Here is a 21,361-nt window from a genome sequence, read left to right as displayed (position 1 = left end):
TGTGTCACTTTTCTCCCTTCCCCAAGTGCAGGTCAAGAGGATCTGTTCCCTTCTGCACTCCTACAGTACTCAGAGTCAGAGAAATCTTTACTCATCCTTGTTTATTTATTAGAAAATCCCTACAGGTCTAGGCTTTTAAAATGAAGCATTAGTTACATGGAATACGTGCCCTCAAAGTCCAGGAGTTGCTGGATATACTGCAAAGGTGGATTGGGGCCAGCAGGGACCCAGTGACCTCTGCAGGAGATGCTGGTATGGCTGCAAGACTAGTGGGGCAGTAGCAATCATGATCCAACCTTCTCAACATAGTTAGCGGGATAGAGTCCAACCTGGCCAGTGAGAAGTCGGCCCTTGCACCAGCCCTGCTCATCTTCTTCACTGATCTTCATGAGTTCTTCACCTAAAGGCAAAACCAGTCATTAGGAAGCAGCCTTGGGAAAGGTAGCATATGGCATTTTTCCCTGCCTCAAGACGAGTGGATAAAAAGAAAGAACTATTGGTCTGAATCACTACACTTTTCAGCCCTTATCGCTCTGTATCATACTGCACAGTGTAATCAAAGCCAGAGTTACTGATCACTTCAGTATCTATGCTCAGTACCATCCTCTAGGCCAAGGAACTTAGAGACAGACCTTCACTTCTGCTGTTCAACATCAGAAATATTTTCATGACCTATATTTCTGCCTGCTTTCTTTCCCCAGGAAGTACATGCATACAAGCTGGAGAGATCAGAACAATCTCAGAGATTTCTTTCTTAGTGTCTCCTCTGCAGCAGGTGGGAAGAAAATATAAGAGGCTGCTAAGCTCTGGCTGTTAGGACCCAAAATGACTATTCCATGACAGAGTGTATCGTTTGGCCAGCTAGGCATGGAATTAACTCATTTCTCAAACTATCACCAGGAAAAGCTTTTAATCTTCCCACATCTCCTTTGGGAAGGGGAAGAGAGGTCCCCTTCTCCACTAGTAGAAGGTCATACTTCTGCCAGAGAGGGAAGTCTGACTGCATCAACAGGCACACCCGACACTGGCAGAGGCTCAGAAAGTCATCTGCTGTTAAGCTTAAGCCCTACTGGTGCATGCTGCTCAGAGCAGATTCAAAGAGGGGATGACTAAAGCTAACCAGTCATACCTCATTTGCATCTGCTGTGTGGAAAGACAGAGCAAAGAGGCAAGTTCTAAAGCACCCATCTTATAAGATATTTGAGAGCAACAAGTTAGTGTTAGGAAGTTTACTAGTACAGTGACACTGCAGGATAGATATTGGCCTCAGGCAGAAGCCCCTGCCACTGACGGACTTCAGTGCCTTGCTGAAACAGGTCTATTTTGGAGAGGTATAGCACAGAGATACACTGTAAGACTCAAAACAAGCAAGATTAGAGACACTCTCAAGATCCAGATGTTCTCTTGGAGTTGAAGAAGATGGCACATGCAAATTAAATTTAACTGAAGAAAAGGGGAAGGGTCTGTTCACTCCAGCTTTCTCTTTTACTCAATTCTCTGCTGCGAGCCAGGATCTCCACTCTCAAGATACCTATTTTGAGCAACAGTTTGCATAGCTGTTTTTTGCCAGTTGAATTCTGCCTTCAGTAGTGCAGATCAGTCAGCTGAGCTTTCTCTCAAAACATCTATCTTCTGGTTACGTCAAAGGACAAGCCAGACCACCTATATAATTTTTATATCCATAGCACAAGGATATTGTGTTTTTGCACAAGTATCCTGAGCATTTAATAAAGTCTCAAGATACAATGCCTTAAGGGGAGGCAGGAAGGATCGGTTTTCCCACTTGGGGTCTGCTCTCCCTACACTGTGACCAAGGCCTAGGCAGTCTGTTTTTCTGTGGCCTCACTGTCTCAGTCTAGAACAGGGTATCATCCATACACATCCTCAGTGTATCATTCACCTCAAAGCAGCCGGCAATGGGTCAGGTTAGGGGAAGGATAACAAGTATCAGTTTCCAAGGGAACATCCAGTTCTTAGAGTGTTTCAATCATTCAGTCAGCCCGAGTGAGGACAGCAAAAGGTTAGTAAGAGATTAGTGCTTCTGTACCTGCTTTAAAGCTCAGCTCATCAGCCTCCTGTCCTGTGTAATCATACAGCGCTCGTACCCGTACACCTGGTACCTTTAAGTCCTCCTCGTGCCCGTTGGCATCCAGGCACTTCTTGGGAGTGTCCTCATCTGACCACTCCGAAATGTCTTCCTTCCCTCCGCTTTGGACGTGGAAGGAGAGAGGGGACAAGACGGTTGTTAGTGGACTCATCTCTCACCCAGCTCCTCCTGACTCATGCACCACCCTGACTCCCCCGGAGACTGGTACACTACAGAACAAGGTGCAAGAGGCCCAACAGCCAAGTGAGGGCAAACAGAGAGGAGAGATGCCAGGAGATACTAGATTTGGTTGAAGCATCCCACCGTTAGAGCCCTGCAGGCCAGGAGGGAACTCATTCTCACGGTATTTTCAGCCATGCACGCTCCTGATGACCTCACCCTACTCTAGCAGACCCTTTCACACAAGGGAAGCCTAGCTGGAGAGCCCAGCTGTGGCCAGGGTTATTCCAGCCAAGAGTAAGACAGACAGACAAAGCCATGTTTCCCATCCCAAAGAGATGCCTAGAATGCTGGTTTCCAAGTCAGGAACAAGAGCAGAGGGGAACAGCAGCAGAGGACAGGCACCTGGAACCCCCAAACCCCTGAAGAGGCTACATTCCATACTAACTTCACATGGGTGGGTGCCCTCAGGCTGTCATAGAAGAAGCTGTTCTGCTCCTCTTGATAGGAAAACCTGTAGATTGGCAAACAGGGCCCCTGAATGCAATAGACTATGAAAAACAGTAGTGGCCTTGAGACATCCCTATATTCCCCTTCTTTTCTGCCCAGTTCACCTTTCAAAGCAGGATGGCTACTGAAACTGTAGGGCTTAAGTCTCTCCAGCCTCTGCCCATACTCCAGTTTGCTTCCTGGCAAGGGAAGCAGCTATACCCAGACTTGTCAGGTAGTACTCAGCACCACACTGGGGCTTGGAAAAAAAAAAACAAACCAAAAAAACCACCACCACCACCACAACAAAATATCTGATGCCTGCTTTTAGGAAACAGTACAGCTAACTGGCAAAGCTGCCAGTTCCCAACTCTCCTCACTATCTGGGAGGAAGAACTGGGGAAATGCATGTCAATCTCACACAGCATTGGGCCAAATCTCATCACTAGAAGGATCTTTGCAAGGAAGGCACCTTGTATGGCAGTAGCTACTAGACACAAGAAGAACAAAAAAACACCACCTACCCTAAACCCCCTTTTCTACCCTGTCTTTTCCGGAGTGGCACAGGAAAGGCCATGGGCAAGAGACAGGAAGTTAAGGAAGAGATCACTCCTATCAATCCAACTCATTCATGACCCTAGGCAGGACTGTACTTTTCCTAACCTGATGTATCTCAGCCTTCAGGCCTTACCTTTGCCTTGTCTGCAGAGGGGTCTGTGAGACAACACCATCCCGTGCTGGCAAAATGCTGGTCAGCGTGACATCATCAGACATCTTGCCACTCTTCTCCTTCTTGGTGATCGGCCGCTGTGTTTCGAGGGACCATTCCTGTTCAGGGAAGAACAATTACACCATCAAGCCACTCAGATACAAAAGCTCTGTGTGCCTCTGACCCATAGAGAAGGACAGAACACCGGGTCATACTTCAGTTGTGGCTGAGCTGGTCAGCTAAATGGCCTTGCCGGCGTAGCAGGCTCACTCCTGTTGAGCCCCAAAGGGCAACTGGAGGAGCTGTGAGAAAACTGGAACAGGAACAGGTCGCGAGGCCCTGAGCACCAACTCTGACCTTGCAGCTGGATGGCTGGACTATTTACAGTTTGGCAGGGTTGCACGTGTCCCTTTGGGCACCAGAGAGCTTGCAACACAACAAAAATTTTAGGAAAGCCTAACAGCCTGCTGAGCAAGGACATAGTCTTTCCAACACAAGACTAGCAATCCACCAATTTTGATAAAGCAGCTAGATGTTTGGAAATAGTAATAATACAGTTTAGAATGCTACATCACCTCAAACTGAGGCCAATTCATTGGCATGCCTGGTCCGTGAGTGTTGCGCCACCACTTCAGGTCCTCCTGGTTGTCCGCAGCCATGATGACTTGGTAGAGATCTCGATACAACGCATGAAAGCTATGACCAGGAACAGACAGAACCACCAGTAACCAAGTCCCTCAGCAGTTCCCCAAAAGCCAAGTAGGCAGGAAGAGCACCACCTCATGCACAACTACGCAGCATCCAAAATCCCCCAGGATTAAGGACGCTAGAGCAGCACCTGCTCAGCTCTAGGAAAAACAGCCACTCATACAAAAGTGTCAGTCTGGCAAATGGGATGGGCTTGTTTGGTGTGGCAGCAGCTAACATCTGCCAGCCCTCAGCACAGCTCATCACAAGAGCACTGAAAGAGCCTGGTGCATTCTTGTGCAGAGACAGGGAGGTGGCTCAGATTTGTTGCCTCCACCTTAAAAGTACAGGAGCACAGATTTTTGGCTGCACCTATTTCCCCCATGTAACCCCTACTTAAGGGTAACTTGTATGCTTACAGTTATCATTATCTCACTAAAGGTCTCTTTACTCAGGGCAGAGTGGGTGTAATCGCTATAGATTCTAGAAGGCAACAGAGCTGCATTCTTCAGACTGGGATTTCATATAGCAACATGGAGGCATTTCAGAGTAGAAACACACCCACGGGACAGTACTGGACAGCAGTGGAAGAGGACGGCTTCAGAGGCAGAATGAATCTTCTCTGGGGAGCCTGGCACTGTCCAAGATCAGAGACCCCAGCACTGGTCAGTCCAAAGGGACCAACACTAGTCCTAAGACACACTTGGAAGGGGAAAGAGCGAGACCTGGCAGACACAAGCAGGCAGCTCCCTTTCACTGGCAGCCTTCACCAGAGCCCAGGGCACCCCAGGCTGGTGGGACTCCCTCCTGTGCCAGGGCTGGTACCTTTCACTGGTGGAGAGGTTGAGATGTTGGTGCAGATTCAGGAACATCTCCTTAAAGAAACACAATCGCTTGCGCTCTGCTTCCTGACAGCCCTCAAACACTTGCTCCATGTCCTCCATGTAGCGGGGATTGTAGCGGTTCAGCTCTTCCAACATCTTCTCATATTGATCCTTGCACTGTATCAACCCAGAACAACAGCAACGGTGAGATATGGTGCCCTGATGTCAAACCAGTGACACTGCCCCTGCTCTGGCTTGGGACTAACAAGTTTTTTTTTTCCCCCTGCACTGCTGAACAAATACACCACAGAAGAAGAAATCCCACAGCTGGTATCCCACACCACTGTTTCCCTAATAGTCCTGCAAGTTCCTTGTTCTTCCTTGCCAACCTCCTCTATAGAGGCCCTTCCACACTTTCACTCTTGCAGGCAGGCAATCCAGCCACTTTTGGTAGCCAAATCTTCGGCTCTGCAGCTCCCACCCCCTGCACCAAATCCCCTACAATTTTTTTTTTTTTTTTTAAATTTACTTATAAATTAGATCTTACCCAACACCAAAGTTATTTATTGAAGCCTCAGTCTAACTCACTAAAGTCTCAGACAGTGAGATCTCACATCTTCTTACAGACTTTAGCAAGAGCCATTTCAGTGCTTTCTCCTTGAGAGGAGTATCCTTCTGACCCATGTCCACACAACACACACTCACCTTCTCCGCCTCCTGAGTGCACTTCTCTACACGCTCTTGCAACTTGCGCAGCTGTTCCTGTGAGACAGATGAGTCTGCCTTGGCATGGTTCTCCCTTGTATGGGCTGTTTTTTCCTCCTTCCGGGCTGCATGATAGTTTTTCTTAGACGTCTCCACCTGTAGGAGGAGGATGCAGAGAAAGGCATGATCCTGACCACGGTAATCCTCCAATAGTCAGAGAGGACACGTTCATGTTTGTTACCTTCAGCAGCAACTGTTTCAGAACAATCTGACAGGAATGCCGAACTGGCATTTAGTAAACCATGCTCCAAAGGGAAGAGGTACCTCCAAATGAGCTCTTTTTTCAGTGCTCACCTGCCATGCAGGAATACAGAGCCTGTTACCAAAGTCTTCCCACATAGGAAGGAAGCTACAAAACCACCAAGAGACCATCAAGACATCCCTCCCTCTGGCATTCTCTGCTACTCTGGCTAAATCCAGTTTGTTTGCCCAGCGGCTCTCTCAAAGAGGCAGCCAGCTCGACTGCCCTTATCTCTCCTTCCCCATTCACACTTTGCTCACGTCTTTCATCTTCTTCACCCAGGGTTTCTGGGCCTTGCGGAACCCATCCTCTGCTTCCTTTGTCTCCTTGAAGCCTCCAATCATCTGCTTGTGGTAGGCCTCCTTCTGCCAGGCCTTGATCTTATCCGAGTCTTCGCCCGCCAGGTGGTTCCGGACAGCTAAGTGAATTTCACTCAGTTTGTCTGCAGCCGTCAGGAAGGCATGCCAGGCCTTCTCCAGAGTACCATACTGTGGACCTGCAGGAACAAGCACCAGAGGAGCTCTTACACCTCCTGCCCATAGAAGGAAATGCAGATTCTTTCCCTCCTACACACATCTATCAGGATGGAGTCACTTCCTTAACTCTCCCCATCACACAAGTCAGCATTGACTGGTCTCCACACAGTCCCAGCAGGCAGCATCTAGACTGGCTGTTACAGCTGGCTGAGAGGGGCATATTCTTTTGGGCAGCCGTAGCTATCCCAGATGGTGCCTGCTAAGAGAAGGTTTCTGCAGAAAATTCTCTCCACAGATCCGTCCTGAGCTTTGGGACAGACAGCAACACTAGTTCACGACTGAGGCTAAGCTGCTGCTTCACAGACCAGCAGCTCCTTTGGGGCACCTGTCCCACTATTTCCCATTACTTTGTGAGACACTGTTGGTTTGAGCCCAATGCCACTAAATCACAGCATTAGTAGTTATTGTCTGACTGGAGGAGAAGGGGGAGAGACAGCCAAGCTGTCCTTAAAAGGGGAGATCTGCAGCTTGGTTTAAGACTTGTACTGCCCAAGGATTTGCCAAACTAAACAAATAGATTTTTTTTTGGGGGGGTAACCAAACACCTGACAAATGCAGAGAACACCTCTCCAAGCGAATCAGACAACTGGCTACAAAACCACACACACCCCCAAGAAAAAGACACCCAAGAAAGTCACCCTCTTCCTGGAGAAGGAAAGCTTGTCCCCCGAGTCACCTCAGTAAGAGATAGCACTCAAGGAAGAGAGTGCAATGACTGCATCCTCTTCCCAGCCCAACCTGCCAACTTTACCTTTCTCCACATTGGTCCTCCACTTACGGGACCACTCTGTTAGCTGCTGGGCATAGTTCTTCTCTATCTTGGCTCGCTCCTGGAAGCAGGAGATTAAGTCATTGCAGAGCCGGTACCCATCATCCACACGCTTCACTGTCCGTCGGTAGTTTCCAGCCTGAAATTTCACACAACATCACCATTTATACTGTACTGAGTTTCATGTTTCTTCAGAACAGACATCAGCAGGTCAATCATTGCATGGGGAGGGAGCACAGGCCCTTCTGAGGCCAGCATCTGGGCTCAGACCCTCCTCTGGCACTCTCTCAGGCAGGCATGGCAGTGGCAGGAAGAAGCTGAGATGTTTTCCTTGCCTCTCTCCCCGCTCAGATCAGTGTCAGCTGAACAAGGAACTCTTATTCCACAGCAACTGTGAAGGAAAGGGTCACCTCCTCCCTGCAGTAACACACAACCTGTTACTGAACCTCCCCACAGTTCCTCCCACTCCCCAAGAGCAACATGTCACCCAGGAACCTGAAACTCAAACCCTTAATTCCACTAGTGGGAGGTAAGAAGACATTCTTACATCCCTCACACTCTGATTTTCCTTCCTTACCTCCCAGAAACTGCCCCCAGGAGCCTCCCCGCCAGCATCATCTTCTGATGACATCACCCCTGTCTTCTTGCAGCAGAGAATTTTTGCAGATTTCAGTTAAGCTGAGAAGAGAGAAAAGTGATTTCTAACATAGCACTGGCTGAGCCTTCGCAGAGAGCGCAGTTCTGCACGACTCTTGGAGCTGGAGGAGCCCAACTGGCTGCCCTGCAGACAAGTACTGGCATCACTGCACCGCCAGCAGCAGTGCTGCTGCTCTCCTGCAGAAATGCCCAGGACCAAACCTGCCTCCTCCCTCCCCGCAGACAGACGGCCTCCTTGGCAGGCCTGTGGCACACTGGGAAAGGGTGTTGTAGAGAACAATCTTGCCAAACCTCAGCTGTACAGATACTGGAGATGCTAGTGAGTCCAACGCCCTTCAGCACCGCATCTCCACGGGGGGTCCTTTCTTAACCAAAGCCCTCAAGAGGGTAGCAAAGGCTACAGAAACTGAGGTAGCTAAAGCTATTTAGAATCTGCCTTGAAAGACTTTAAATAAGTCTTAAATAAGACTTATTTATCTTAAATAAAACGACTCCATCTTCCCAGTATGACTCAGGATTACGGGATTACAACAACTGACTGGAGAAAACAAGGCTGAGCAGTCAGCAGGCAGGCATGTCTTGAATGGGGAGGAGCCCTATAAACTGCCCACCAGTGGAGCTGGGCTTGAGCAGAACTAGAGGAACATGCTGGGGCATACCCAGCCAAATGGCACTGCAGCACACATGCCAGTTCCCCAGCAGCACCGCTTCCCTGGAAACGTCCCCACAGAGCTGGCGTTTTCCTTACTCTCAACTGTCTCACTGCATTAGGCTCAAAATCTGGGCTAGAAGGCAAATGGTTCACCTCATCCTCTGTTGTCTCAGAACTTCTGCCCTTCGCCCTGTGCTAGTCTGTGCTGGCAGTTTGTTCCTGACATGGTGCAACACTGAATTCCCTGGGGAGAGGTTCAGGGTTGCTCTTGTGCAGGAATGAGAGAGGGAGTAAGGGAAAAAGGCCCAAGCCCAGTCCCTCGCACACAAACCCGCTCCATTCTAGGCAAGCCTGGGTTAACGCAGCATAGATGTCCTTTGCTGCCACTTCTCCTCTTGCACATTCCTAGTTATAAAAAGCTTCCCTCACACCCCAGAGAACTATCTGCTCATTCTGCCAGCCTACAGAGCACACGGCAGAGATGAAGAAGATCAGGTCAAGAGTCCACATCTCCCACCTCCTGCAACTCCTTGTCAGTGGCATGAGCCACACCACGAAGCACCCCAACACAGACTGTAGGAATTTCCTACATTTATTCTGGAAGCTGTTTGGCTGTGTTTGCCATCTCATCCCACGGAAAGTGTCAGAAGTACGTGAATGCTGTACCTCTGGGTTTCTCCAGAAAGCTGAAAGTGCTGAATTCCAGCCACTGAAGCAAGATGTTAAATGGGATGTGACACGCAGGTGCACGAACCCTGAAACCTGAAGAATACCTCCACCCATGCCACCAGCTGTCCCTGTCCTCCCTTCCCCCCATCCGCCAGCAGGCTGCAAAGCTATCTTACGTGCCTCCAGGGCACACAGCTCTACTCTGTCCCCAGTAACTACATACCTAAAAGCTGAAAGTGAGATGCCACCGGGGAGCAGCAGGCAGCTGGCAAGTATGTCCTGAGCTCTTCAAACTCTGTGAAAAAGACTGGAGGAGACAGAGATGAGCACGGTTAGACACTGCTGCTCCTTTGCAGGGATGATGCCCGTTCTGATGCATGGCAATCCTAGGAGTGTCCCCCTTCTGCCAACTACTAGGAGGGGCACCCTCTGATATAGCAGCTGCAGCCACTGTGCCTCCAGAGATGCCACGTTCCAGCACGTAGGAGAGATGCCAAATCCTTGTGTCACAAAATCTAGTCCCAGAGAGAGTTAAAAATAGAAACACTAGGGCGGCATGACAGCACTGTACGGGAAAGGTAGCATCACAACAGCTGAGCAAAGGCAACAGCTCGGAGCAGAAAGGCCTAAAATAAGCACATTGCCCAGGCACCATACATGGGGCCTGGTCCCCTCTCACTGTCCGGTTTAGCAAACCCCACCACTTCCATCCGCTGCTGCACACACTTTTACACATAGTTAGCTTTGGGAGAAGAAGGGAAGGACAGACATACACTTTCTCCAGTCCCTTTTTACTAAAGATGAAGAGGGTTTGTATATACAAGATAAAGGACTTGATAACTCTACATTTAAAAAGCAAAACTCACAAAAATGCACATTCTAGTCAAGAGGCCTAGTAGCAGAGCACCTAGCACCACCCTGGTAGGAGGTGGTGCTCTTGTCCCTTGGTTCTGTAAGCTGTCCCCATCACAGTCTCAGAAACATTTTATTTTGCCATTATGGTATAGATGTCATTAACTTTTCACAGACAACGGGAAGTAAAAAACCTTGCAGAGGCTAAGAGAAGCAAGGGCAGAAAGAGGCATTTACCTCACATTCACTTCCCTGAAGATTTACTTCAATGTCAAAAGTCTATTTATTTAGAAAAATAGACAAGCCAAAAAAACCTGCTTCTCAATCACCAATATTCACTCAGCTGAGGCTGGAAGGTTAGGGCAACTGAGAGTTAATACAGCTGAGAGCAGAAGCTCCAAAAGCTGGAAGTAGGATTTTTAGCCAGACATTCAGACAATTTTGGAGGAGTGAGGTGAGGTGGGAAAAAAAGAGGAAAAAAAGCAAAGCAGACTGGGTTACTGCAAACAGACTAGTGATCTTTGGTGAGGAAGGGGTTGTGGGGGAAGATCTGGGACACTTTTGCACAATCCAGGCCACTGGATAAAAGGTTATAGCTCATTATAAACCTTCTAAGACTTCCCAGTAGTCCCCAGTAAAACCAGACTACACATTCCTGAAATTGCTAAGATTAAGTATACTTTTACATAACTGTTCATTAAAGTTTTTAAAACTGCCCCAGACCATTACTTTCCTTCTCTTGATAAAGACATAGATCAATTAGATATGACACATGAAGGCCATATCACTTTTTCCATGCCACACCCCCATCCCCACTTTATCAGGAGGTAATGAATCACAAACATGCCTTCCATCTCTGGTTTCCAATCTGGGCTGACTACACAGTGCTAGACTTTGGGGGTAAATGTGGAATGCTGTTGTGTGTCAGTGTGTGCTTCTTCGCTTGAGGGACTGTCAAGCAAAAAACAAAAAACCGAACCCTGGAATCCATTCTTTCTGCAGTTTCCACACTAGAATGAGCCATACCTACTTATTTTCTCAGGAGTTACAAGCCTAAATAACTGGATTTACTATCACCAAGATCAGCAGGCTCTGAAACAAACAGTAGCTGTGTTGGATCAGACTCTCGTAGCCTCACAGCCTCTGTAGCCAGCAGCCAAGAGCAGATACCTTCCCTCATTTTGAGAACAGAGCAAGCATACATGATGCCTCCCTGCATACTCTCCAAGCCTCTAACCATTTGTTGACAGCAACTTCCTGAGCTGGATGTGGCACCTATGAATTTAGTAACACTCAATGAATTTCTCTTCCATTAATTTCTCCAATCTGCTTTTGAACCCACATGAGTTTTCAGCATCCACAGTATCACATGACAAAGTATCCCACAGCTTAAGGCTACACTGTAAATCATCAACACAGTAGCTAGGTGGGAGAATAAAATCAAGTAGTATAATATTTCTACAGGCTCCATGACCCAAGCCGCAGCCAGATGAATACTATTTCCACAGCAGTTGTACAGACTTTAGAGAAGTCCAGAAAAACCTGGCCTGGTAGAAGTAAAAAGGTCAAAGAACAAGGAGGACCCTTTTCTGCCAGGCTTTTTCTGGACTTTACATACTCCATGAGCCCATGTCAGTCAGGAGATCAAATTGGATCTGCATGCAGACCTAGGGAAGGTACTCGGTACTGCACACAGGGCTGGAGCACAGCTGCTGCTGTCACCCTGAGCCCTAGGACAGCAAATAGATTGCCACTCCACCCCTCCGTGCCTAGTTATTCCTGAAACACCACATGTGTTGTGAGACACCAAGAGCTTGAGATCAGGGAAAACCCCGAGTTTGCCAGGAAAAGTAAATCTATGAGTTATACATGCCAAAGCCTGGAGGTTGTTTTACAGCAAAGCAGGGATGACAGGGCTACCTTGTGGGCAGCCTGGTATAGCGAGAGCCACCATGTGATTCAGGAGGGCTGGCAGAGCCTGTGCAGTATGAGCAATACAGCTGGAGTTATATCAGGTCAATGAGTTATATGTGGGTCAGAACCACAAACAAGACTCCTTCTGACGCCACTGCCACCTCTGCTAAGAGAAGGATACCTAGCAAATCATATTTGCAGGGCGAAGGAATGTTTATCCCTGCCTTCCCACCTTCCTCCTTCAGCTCTCAGTTAAGAGCTACTTAAGACCTCACTGCAGCTCCTGCACAGGCTCTCAGAAGGAGGGAGAGAGGGACTACATCTCGAGTCACTTCACACCTCTGCAGGGGTACGGACGAGGGCATCACAGACACCGCTACAACCAGCCATGTCAGGAAGACAAACTGAACCATGCAAGTGAGATTTCTGCAGAGTTACAACTCTTGTCTGGTAGTAGCGTTCAAAAAGGTACTCCCCTCCCTCCCCCAGATACCTGCTCTCACTTATGACCAACACAGTTGTTAGGCCACACCTGCTATCAACTCCCTGTTAAGTTATCAAAAAATGGCTCTTGGTCTTTAGCTGCAGAAGGGTAGAATGGCTCATGACTGCCTCACTGGTACTGAGCTCCACCCGGGGAAATGCCAGAGGGTTTGTCACGGCAGAGCTGTTTCCACCTTTAACACGACGTTGTTAGTCTCGCCCTAGCTCCACTCAGTCACACATCTCAGACCACAGATCCCTGCCGTTGGGCTAAAACTTTACCTTTCAAAACATGTGTGAATCTGGAAAGGCATACCTTGTAGTGTGTTTTTGTTTCATGTTTACACAACAGGAGTACAAAAGGGTCCTGATCCACAAATAAAACCTCTAGGCCCAAGAGTAATAATCACTGTTCTCCAGTAAACCACAGATCCTCTTCCCTCTACACACTCCAGTACTTCCAGCCTCCAAATGCCCAAGGCATCACTTCTGTGCACTGCTCAACTGCCTCCTGAGACTCCTTGTGAGCAATTGTTTTCCTAAGTTTGCCAAGAACAAGCCTCTGAACTCCACAAATGCTCAAAGGGCTGGTGCGTGCAGCCCTGCAGGAATTCACCCACAGAAACAGCCCTTGTACACTGTGCCAGACAAGGCCTTCAGCCCAACTCCTTTTCCCCAAGTGCAGCAGCAAATGCTGATGCAGACAGATGTAGGAACAAGTCGAGTTATATTTATCTATTAACTGAGGCTTTGATGGAGGCATGGTTTTATTATGGACTAATTTCTATATAGGCCTTAAAGCCATGCTAAGCAAGAGTTTTACTCAGGAATGGGCTGCTACTAATTTCCACCTCAAAACACTAACACCACGAGGCAGCAACATGAGATTTCTGCAGCCAATTTGTTTGATTCACAGAGTCACTTTTCTGTATAGCAGGCAGTGGTGAAGGTATTGTTTTCACTCCAGGGCACTTCTAGTGTAGGCTGCAGGTAAACATTTCTATCTGAACAATCCAAATACACAAAAGGATGACAGCCCCCCTCCCCTTACAGAGAAACACACATGAAAACACCCTCCCCCTTTTTTATTTTTCTGTTAACTTGTTGTCAGACAGAACTAGAGAGCTGGAGCCAGGAGGTTCCACGTGACTCCAGCCGTGTAATGAACTGGATTGTTGCTGGTAGAGCAGTGCTAGGGAGGTGCCTGATGGAGAGAATGAACTGGGGCGTAAGGCAGGCTGTCCTTTCCAGCCTCACCATCTCCAGAGGTGCACATCCAATAGCTCTGAACCAGGGACTGTAACACTGCCCAGTAAAGGCACTGCCATTGTACAGGAGGACTAATATTTACAGGTGTACTCACCTTTCTGAAGGGGGACCAGTTCTTCTCTACAGCTAGAAAAGATGCCAAGTAACATGAAGATCCTCCAAAACATCCCTCAGAGATACTTATCTTATTGCTGTGGTCACGCCCTTGGTAGAGTCACCTGACTGGGAAAGGGACTAAGAGCCAGTGTTTCCCAGCCGCTCCCTAAGGACCGAAGCCTGCCAGGGCTGCCTAATGCAGTTTCGAGCAAGATTTTAGCCGATCCCTCCAGCCAGGGAGAGGTCAGAGAGACATCAGGCAGAACAGCAACTACACACAAAGGTCACTTCGGCTACGTGCAAGCCTGTAACAGAAGCCCATCTCCTAGACAATGATTCTCTAGAGATCACGTAGATGTTTGCTAGTGAAATTCTCCATAATTATACCAAAGTACTAAAATACAGACAAGATCTTCTTCCACTTAAAGGGCTGACCTCCTGAGTCTACATACTGCTTCATCACTCTTATTTCAGACCATAGTTTCTTTATATTGGTCGTCTTCACATTCAGACCAAGCTAATATACCGAAGACAGACATCCCCCTATGCATTACTCCAAGTTATTTTCAAAATGTTCATTCAGAATTGAACACTTTACACATTTATTAGTTATTCCATGTCAGGTTCTCAGAGGCCAAGGCTACAGGACAGGCTTTTGCCAACACATTGCTGCTGATCTAAGGGTTAAGATTTCTGACTGACATAGCTTTACCAGGCAGAAATTGTTTCACCAAGAAAAGCAAAACTTCTCCTTTCTTTTCCAACATGATGTAGAACACAGATCTATCCTCGTTAACACAACAATATGAGACAATGTTAGTGAAGGAAGGTACTGGCCTATCAAGGTCTGTGTTAGTTTTTCCCCAGTTGTTCTTTCCATTAAAAACTTGATTACAATCTCAAATGTCCACAGACTTAAAGGAGAGAGGAAACTAGTGCTGGATCATGGCGTACCATACTCTAAAGCGCAACAGGCCATGTTCATTTGGTGTGTTCAAGATGGTTCCTGGAATAATCTTGACATGTATGTTATAACCCACGCAGATGTTAAGAACCTGTAATCTCTACTGTCCCACTCCCTGAGCCTCTTGTTTGCTTCCACGCTGGGTACTTCCTACACTGCTGCATCAATCTCTGCAAATAAACACCAAGCTTGCCAGCAAATACATGCCATCAGCTCTTCCCGTTTAATCAGAAGGGACCCCAAGCAACTGGAAACTCTTTCTTCCTAAATCACTGATAAACATGTGCTTAAAGCTCCAGCCAAAGCTATTATATCCCTCCTCAGCAGTCTCAATCTGCACTAGATGTGGACAGTTTTTCCAGGATTTAATCTACATTTCACCTGGTCATGTTTTGTTCTGCGCTCAGTGACTGGCAAGACAAGATCAGCAATCCATCCTGTAACACAGTTGCCTATAACTCAGTAAAGGTAACTCACTGCAATAGCGGGCTGAGCCAGTCCACCCACTTCCAACCAGGCTTTGAGTAAAGATGTTTGTTTTGTTCAGATCTTTATGTGAACAGCAGTGATTCAAACAGAACAAAATGCCCCAGCCTCATCAAACCTTGAGCAAAGAAGAAAGAAATAATGGAAGGTGGTGGTCAGGGGTGTTTCGGGGGGGGGGGGGGGGGGGGGGGGGGGCAGCAAATTCTTGTAAATCCCTGTCAATGGAATATTCTCCTTCTGTGATTGAATCACCTTGCAACCCCCAGAGCAGGGATCAGGTTTACTTGCATGCATTAAGAAGTCTTAAGGAAACAGACTGCAATCTATGCAACCAAACAACCTTTAGAGGAGCCACGAGCCAGTCAGCTACATTCTAACACTGAGCTTCTGGTGGTGTCTTGCTTCACTAGAATGCATGATAGTCAGATGTCTCCAATCTGCCTTGCCTGCCCCTTCCTCCCATTTGGAAGTCACAGTGGTTTTTTAACCCAGCTGCAGTTCTGCAACTTCTGGCTTCACTTTACCAACAGTTGTCTTTTCCATTAGCTGTCTTCTGAGGAAGGGGGAATGGGAGATAGAGTTGGCAAGTATTTTGTCATTCAGACCAAGTGTGTGGCAATCATATAGCAAATGAATTAAAAGTACAGAATTTATCTTTGGTTGCATCAAACAGGTTTCTGGGTTTACTTGGTAAAAGCTGATTTACTAAAACTGTTTATGATGTGAATACTTCCCTTCCAAATATTCATATAATGCAGACAAGAACCTGAAAGAAGAGCATCATCAAGGTGTTTTGAAGTTCAACCAGTTCCCTGCAGAGTTCTGAGTCCCAAACAGGCTGTAGAAGGTAGTATAACCAACTTTCTGAAGTGAGAGCTGAATAAGATAAGATTGAGTGCTAGGACACCTCTGATGGCAAAGGAGGAGAACAAGGTAAAGCATCATACCCGTTGCTTCTGTTCCATGTTGTGGTCAGTTCCTCCACTTTGATGGCAAGGCTCTTTGTTCACCTTGCCACTAGAGCTAGGTTTACTCAACTGCTTCCTCACAGGAAAATCAAAACAACATAAAGAACAACTGCAACTGTAAGGCAGACTCGGGCACTGTATGAACTGTAAGAACTATAGACCAGCTTTTACACAGAATAATTTTGCACTGTCTTTTATGGGACCAGGCATGTAAAAAGAAAGTATCATTCACTCTGTGGACTGGAGAGAACATTCAGTAGCTTAGATTGCCTTTGTAACATCTCCTGGTTCAAGAAGAGTTTGGCAGATTCAATCATTTTGTAGGTATGCTGTTCCTACAGATACTCATATGCCTGCCTGACAGATTTCCCAGGGACATACAAGGTTGAAGTAGGGCAGCCATTAGGAGCTGGCCTGCATTGTGGAGATTCGTACTTCACGCGTTCTTAAAGTTCATTATCCTGTGTGTCATGGAGCAACTTTTATCTACTTTCATACTTTCTGCACAAAATCTACTCTCTGGTATCAGTAGTGCCTCTTCAAATAAATTTTTGGATCTCAAGCTGAAGAACAGGACTATTAATATAAATTACTCCATATCCCAGGTGTTATCCACAAGGCTCCAAGAGAACACAAGCAAGTGGGACAGTCAGCCAAAAGGGCACACACACCCCTGGATCGTTTGCTTCCTCAGCCTATTGCCCAAAACAGTAATCTCAGTTTCTGATACTCAGAACTCAACCTGACATTGAGGAAAGATCACTGGGAGGCTTTTAAAACACAAAGACAGAGCAATCCATTGGGCTTTATTTCTCCCCTAATGGCTTCCTGAAGCAGCTCCTATCCCACAGCTCAAACCCCTAGTTTTTTGCTTGCATTGGGGTGGAATCCTGCTGGAGTAAACACAGGTTTCCACAGGTCAGCAGTCCTGGTACAAGGAAGAGCTGACTGAAAACACCAAGAAGCAAACATAAGTATCTAGAATCATTCAAGAAGAGAAATATGCTGCGTCTTCTCCCAATCCTCCTTTTTGCCCTTGTCAGAGATCCTACTTCAGAGCTCTGCACAGCAGTGCTTCAGCTGATACAGCTCAGCACCCTCAGGAGAAGGAAAGGTTTGGCTTAGCAGCAGGGATACCCAGAGAGAGGAGGAAGTTAGTGCCAACAGATAAGCACCTACAGGCAACTGGAAAGACTGACCATGTCCTCAGCAGCCCCAGAGGCAAGTATCATATCTTCCTGCAAACAGAAGAGACACAGCTTGGGCAAACTCATAGCACAGACAGGACTGAGGAGGCTGAAGACTTGCTAACACTGTTAGTTGTGGGTTGCCTGCAACAATTCTAACTTCTCTAGCCAGGAAAAAACAACTTACTGACAGATCACGATAAACAGTGTCCTATCACAGTCACCTACTAAGGGAGTATAAAATCCCTCACAAGCCTAATGCCTCTGAATCCAGGCCCCTGGTACCATGGAGATCTCACACATGCCTCTTTAACAAACTACAATGCCCAGTGACAACCGATAGATGTAACACACAAATTCTGACTATTACAAGTCTGAAAGGCTCTTTCCTATTGAACCATACACAGCAAAGAGAAACCACTGAAGGCTGAAATATGATTAGGATGCCAGTCACACATACTGCCTTATAGCAGTGCCCAGCTTCAGCCCACATTTCAACTTGAAGGAACATGAAACTAATGTACCAGTCACTGAAACAAAGCTGGATGATTACAGCAGAGGACGCACCAGGCTCTTTGCATTGACATTACATTTTGTGCTGCTGGAAAAACTTGTGCTCCAACAGTCAGAGTGCATTTGGATGTTAAATTACAGTGGCCACCACGCCACAAGGTAGTGTCAAAAAGCTGCCTCTTGAACAGCTTCTTAACTGCTCCAAGGATGTAAAGTTCTTTCGTTATTCTTCAAAGAGCAAAATCCTGAATTCTTCATGAAAACTTCTAAATTACACTGTTTTCTGTCCCACCCACTAAGGCCTTAGACGAAGATATTAAGGTGGCTGGGGTTTTTTAAATCTATCTGACACAGTTCCCTGTCATACATTACCCTTTACACTCATCATACTGAGTAACTAGTGATAAAATAGCTTGTCTGATCAGAAAGTCTGTTTTAAAAAGATAAGGGTCCCTCACAGGGCTTAAACAGCTCTCCTATTGTTTAGGCATTTCCCCATGAACTCTCAAAAACAGCCCAAATTCACACATCACTGATCAGCTGATGGCAAAAATAGAGACATTTATTAATGCTCTCTGATCAAGAGCATAGTTTTTTCCACTCAGGCTACAGGCAGATACTTGTGGCTTTTGAGGTCCCTAGTTCAATCCCTGGATGCCAGCCATGACACAGACCAAATAGTTTCAATAACTGAATAATCTCCAGCTCTCAAGATAGCCAGAATAAAGAATATACATTATTTGCCATACTCAGTGATGTCATATGAGTTTCTAACAGAAGCTCATGTTGCCCTGGTGCAGTGACTAATGTGTTCTCACAGTTTTGCATTTCCTAAGAAAAGTGGTCACATTACAAATATACCTGACTGTATTGTTGAATTAAAAAAAAAAAAAAAAAAAGAGAGAGATGTGTGTATGTATATATATATATATATTTGTTGGGTTTTGGTTTTTTTTTTTGGAAACCCATGATCATCCAGGGAAAGCCCAGAAGATTCAGGCTAGCTCTTGTATAATCTACAATAACCAAAGATGACTAAAAGCACCAGTCATTGTCCTGTGAAGAAATGAATTTGGGTCCATAAGCTTTTCAGGCTTTTATGACTTGGTTATGCACACAGTCTGCCAAGGACCTGCAGCATTTTGGTACAGTCCAGTCACACATAATCCTTATTCACTCACTGATGTCTGATAATGGAGCTCCAGGTGGGCAGCTGTTCTCAGGCGTGTACATAGCTGACACACTGAGGTTACTACTTTTTGCAGCCTGAGAAGGAGACAGTCTTCACCTGAACAAGTGCAGACAAGCCAGAGAAGCTCAAACTCACAGGTCAGAAGAAAAAAAGCAAAAAAGCCAATAAAGCAATACAATACAGGAGAGACTGAATAGGGAAGGCAGCAAGCAGCTGATCCAGCTCACACATTTATTCTGTTCCAAGCTGCAACTCGAAGGACAATCTAGTAAATATTTTAGGGAACTTCTAGTGAAACACAATAACACAGAACACTGTCAAAGCAGAACAGGCTCAGTCTCACACAGAGCACGTTGTGCGCTTCACGGAAAGGTGAATCCTTGCCGGAAAGTGTGCCCAGTTGTGCAACGCATGGGGAGAAGCTCCACTTTGACTCCACCCCGAGACCAGCTCACACCTGGAGTAAGGAGTATCTGGCCCCTGTCATTTTAGCCCCCGCGCTGCCAGCATGCGTTCTGCTGCCATTACGCATCGAGAGTGACTTGAGTCATCGTAAAGCTTAGTGACTTCTTGGTGACATTTGAATTCCAGGGTGGAGTGGGAGGCTCTGCTAGGATTCTGTACTGCCATCAATTACCATCATATCAGAGATTCCTTTGTGCCAATTAGACTGGCATTTGATCTGAAGGGGAGAGAGGCTCGTCTCCCATTTCAGGGGGCAGGGAGCACCGGTTGGGCGAGGAGGGTTAAAGAGTGAACGAAAAGGCTAGACTGCTTCCTAGGCCAGGAGCAAGTGTCCAGAGGGGGTCAGCTAAGCTCCCCCTCGCCACCAAGCTCTGAGCCTTCTGCAAGCCTGAAGAACTGAAGCAAGCAAAGAACACATAGTTGGCACAGAAAGCGGTGAAACTGGTTAACGCGTTTGGGCCACGCTAGCTTCACTTATCAATAGGTTTGCAGAGATCGCGGGTCCCTCCTCCCGTGCGCAGCGACAAATCATGGACTGTCTTCTCAAGCAGTGGATGTTCAGGCCCACTAATACCCTCCATGTTTATCAGCATTTTCCTGCCCCGGGCTGGAGAGGACACGGTAACCCCAGCAGCCTGCCAGGGGCCAGGGCGGCAGCAGCACCCCCCGGCCTGCCCTCCCCTCCCCGACACCAGCCTGCCGGGGGCAGCCCGAGGGGAGGAAGGGGACGAGCAGGGCCAGGGCTGTCCCGTTTGCCGTACTCCCCGCCCGGGCCGGCAGAAGCCCGGCTCATCGACCGGCAAACCCCCGAGACCAAGGGGTGCAGCCCCCCCCGAGCCCGGGCCCCAGCGAGGCCCCTTCCCCCAGGGGGTCCTGCGAAGCCGCTTCACGCCCCCCCAGCCCCGCCACAGCGCTGACAGCGCCCCCGGCTCCGGTTTCAGAGCGGGAAGCGGCTCAGCGCGGCTCCCGCACAAAGGGGCCCCTGTCCCCGCCGCGGAGCGGAGGCGCCGGCTCCAGAGGGAAGGGGGGGGAGGCTCCGCAGCCCCCAGCGGCAGGCCGGCCGCGGGGAGGCCGGCTCCGGGGCACCCGGTGAAGGTCAGGCTGGCGGCCGGGCTGCAAGGGACGCGGAGGGACCGGAGCTCACCCAAGACAGCCCCCCGCCCCCCGCGAACAACCTGCCGGGACCGCGGACCCGCCGCCCCCCCCGGGCCCCCGCGCCTACCGGGCTGAGGGAAAGAGGGGTAGGGGGTGTCTCCGCTCCGCGTCAAGCCGAACGGCGCCGAGTCGCCTCCCGATCCCCTTCTGCCCACAGGCAGCGCCCGGCCGGGCACCGCCTCCCCCACCCGCCCCCTTTCCATGAGGAAACTTTTCCCTCGCAGCTGCCAGCGCCTCCCGGAGCCGCGCTGCCCACCGCGGGGAGGCGGCGGGACCGGGCCGGGCTCTGCCGCCGGGACCCCCGGCACCCCACGGGGAACGGGTCCGAAAGGCGGCCCGGCCCGGGGGAGCGGAGCCCGCGGCCCGGGCAGAGGTGACCCCGCCGCTTACCTCGCAGGCGGCTCGGCTCGGCGGGCAGCGGCCACCTGGGCTGGGAGCGGGCCGGGCCCTCCCCCTATTTCAGCCGCGGGACAGGGGGGCTCCCGCCCCGCCTCTGGCAGCTCCCGGCGGGGCGGGCCCGGCCCGGCCCGTGCGCTCGGGGCGCTCCGGTGGC

At 48.6% G+C, this 21,361-nt stretch overlaps 1 protein-coding gene across 5 annotated transcripts; it reads right to left on the bottom strand.

Moving 5' to 3' along the window:
• Positions 1-86: 86 nt before the first annotated feature.
• Positions 87-21,360, bottom strand: PACSIN3 (protein kinase C and casein kinase substrate in neurons 3). Of its 5 annotated transcripts, none has more exons than XM_074909459.1 (12): positions 21,199-21,360; positions 9,488-9,571; positions 7,864-7,964; positions 7,269-7,425; positions 6,242-6,477; positions 5,681-5,836; positions 4,977-5,152; positions 4,040-4,160; positions 3,447-3,583; positions 2,715-2,780; positions 2,048-2,208; positions 87-400 (listed from the first exon to the last, which is right to left on the bottom strand). In XM_074909459.1, exons 3-12 carry the CDS (start codon positions 7,915-7,917, stop codon positions 285-287), a joined length of 1,380 nt encoding a protein of 459 aa, XP_074765560.1. In that variant the 5' UTR covers positions 7,918-7,964; positions 9,488-9,571; positions 21,199-21,360; the 3' UTR covers positions 87-284. The 5 variants fall into 5 exon arrangements, with proteins under 5 accessions (XP_074765560.1, XP_074765561.1, XP_074765565.1 ...); XM_074909460.1 differs by lacking the exon at positions 21,199-21,360 and adding an exon at positions 20,876-20,991; XM_074909464.1 differs by lacking the exon at positions 2,715-2,780.
• Position 21,361: the final 1 nt, after the last annotated feature.

This window comes from Athene noctua, chromosome 6, assembly GCF_965140245.1.
Source record: "Athene noctua chromosome 6, bAthNoc1.hap1.1, whole genome shotgun sequence".
NCBI lineage: Eukaryota > Metazoa > Chordata > Aves > Strigiformes > Strigidae > Athene > Athene noctua.
Note: the sequence above shows the minus strand (reverse complement) of the source record. Positions and strands in the feature narration are given on the sequence as shown.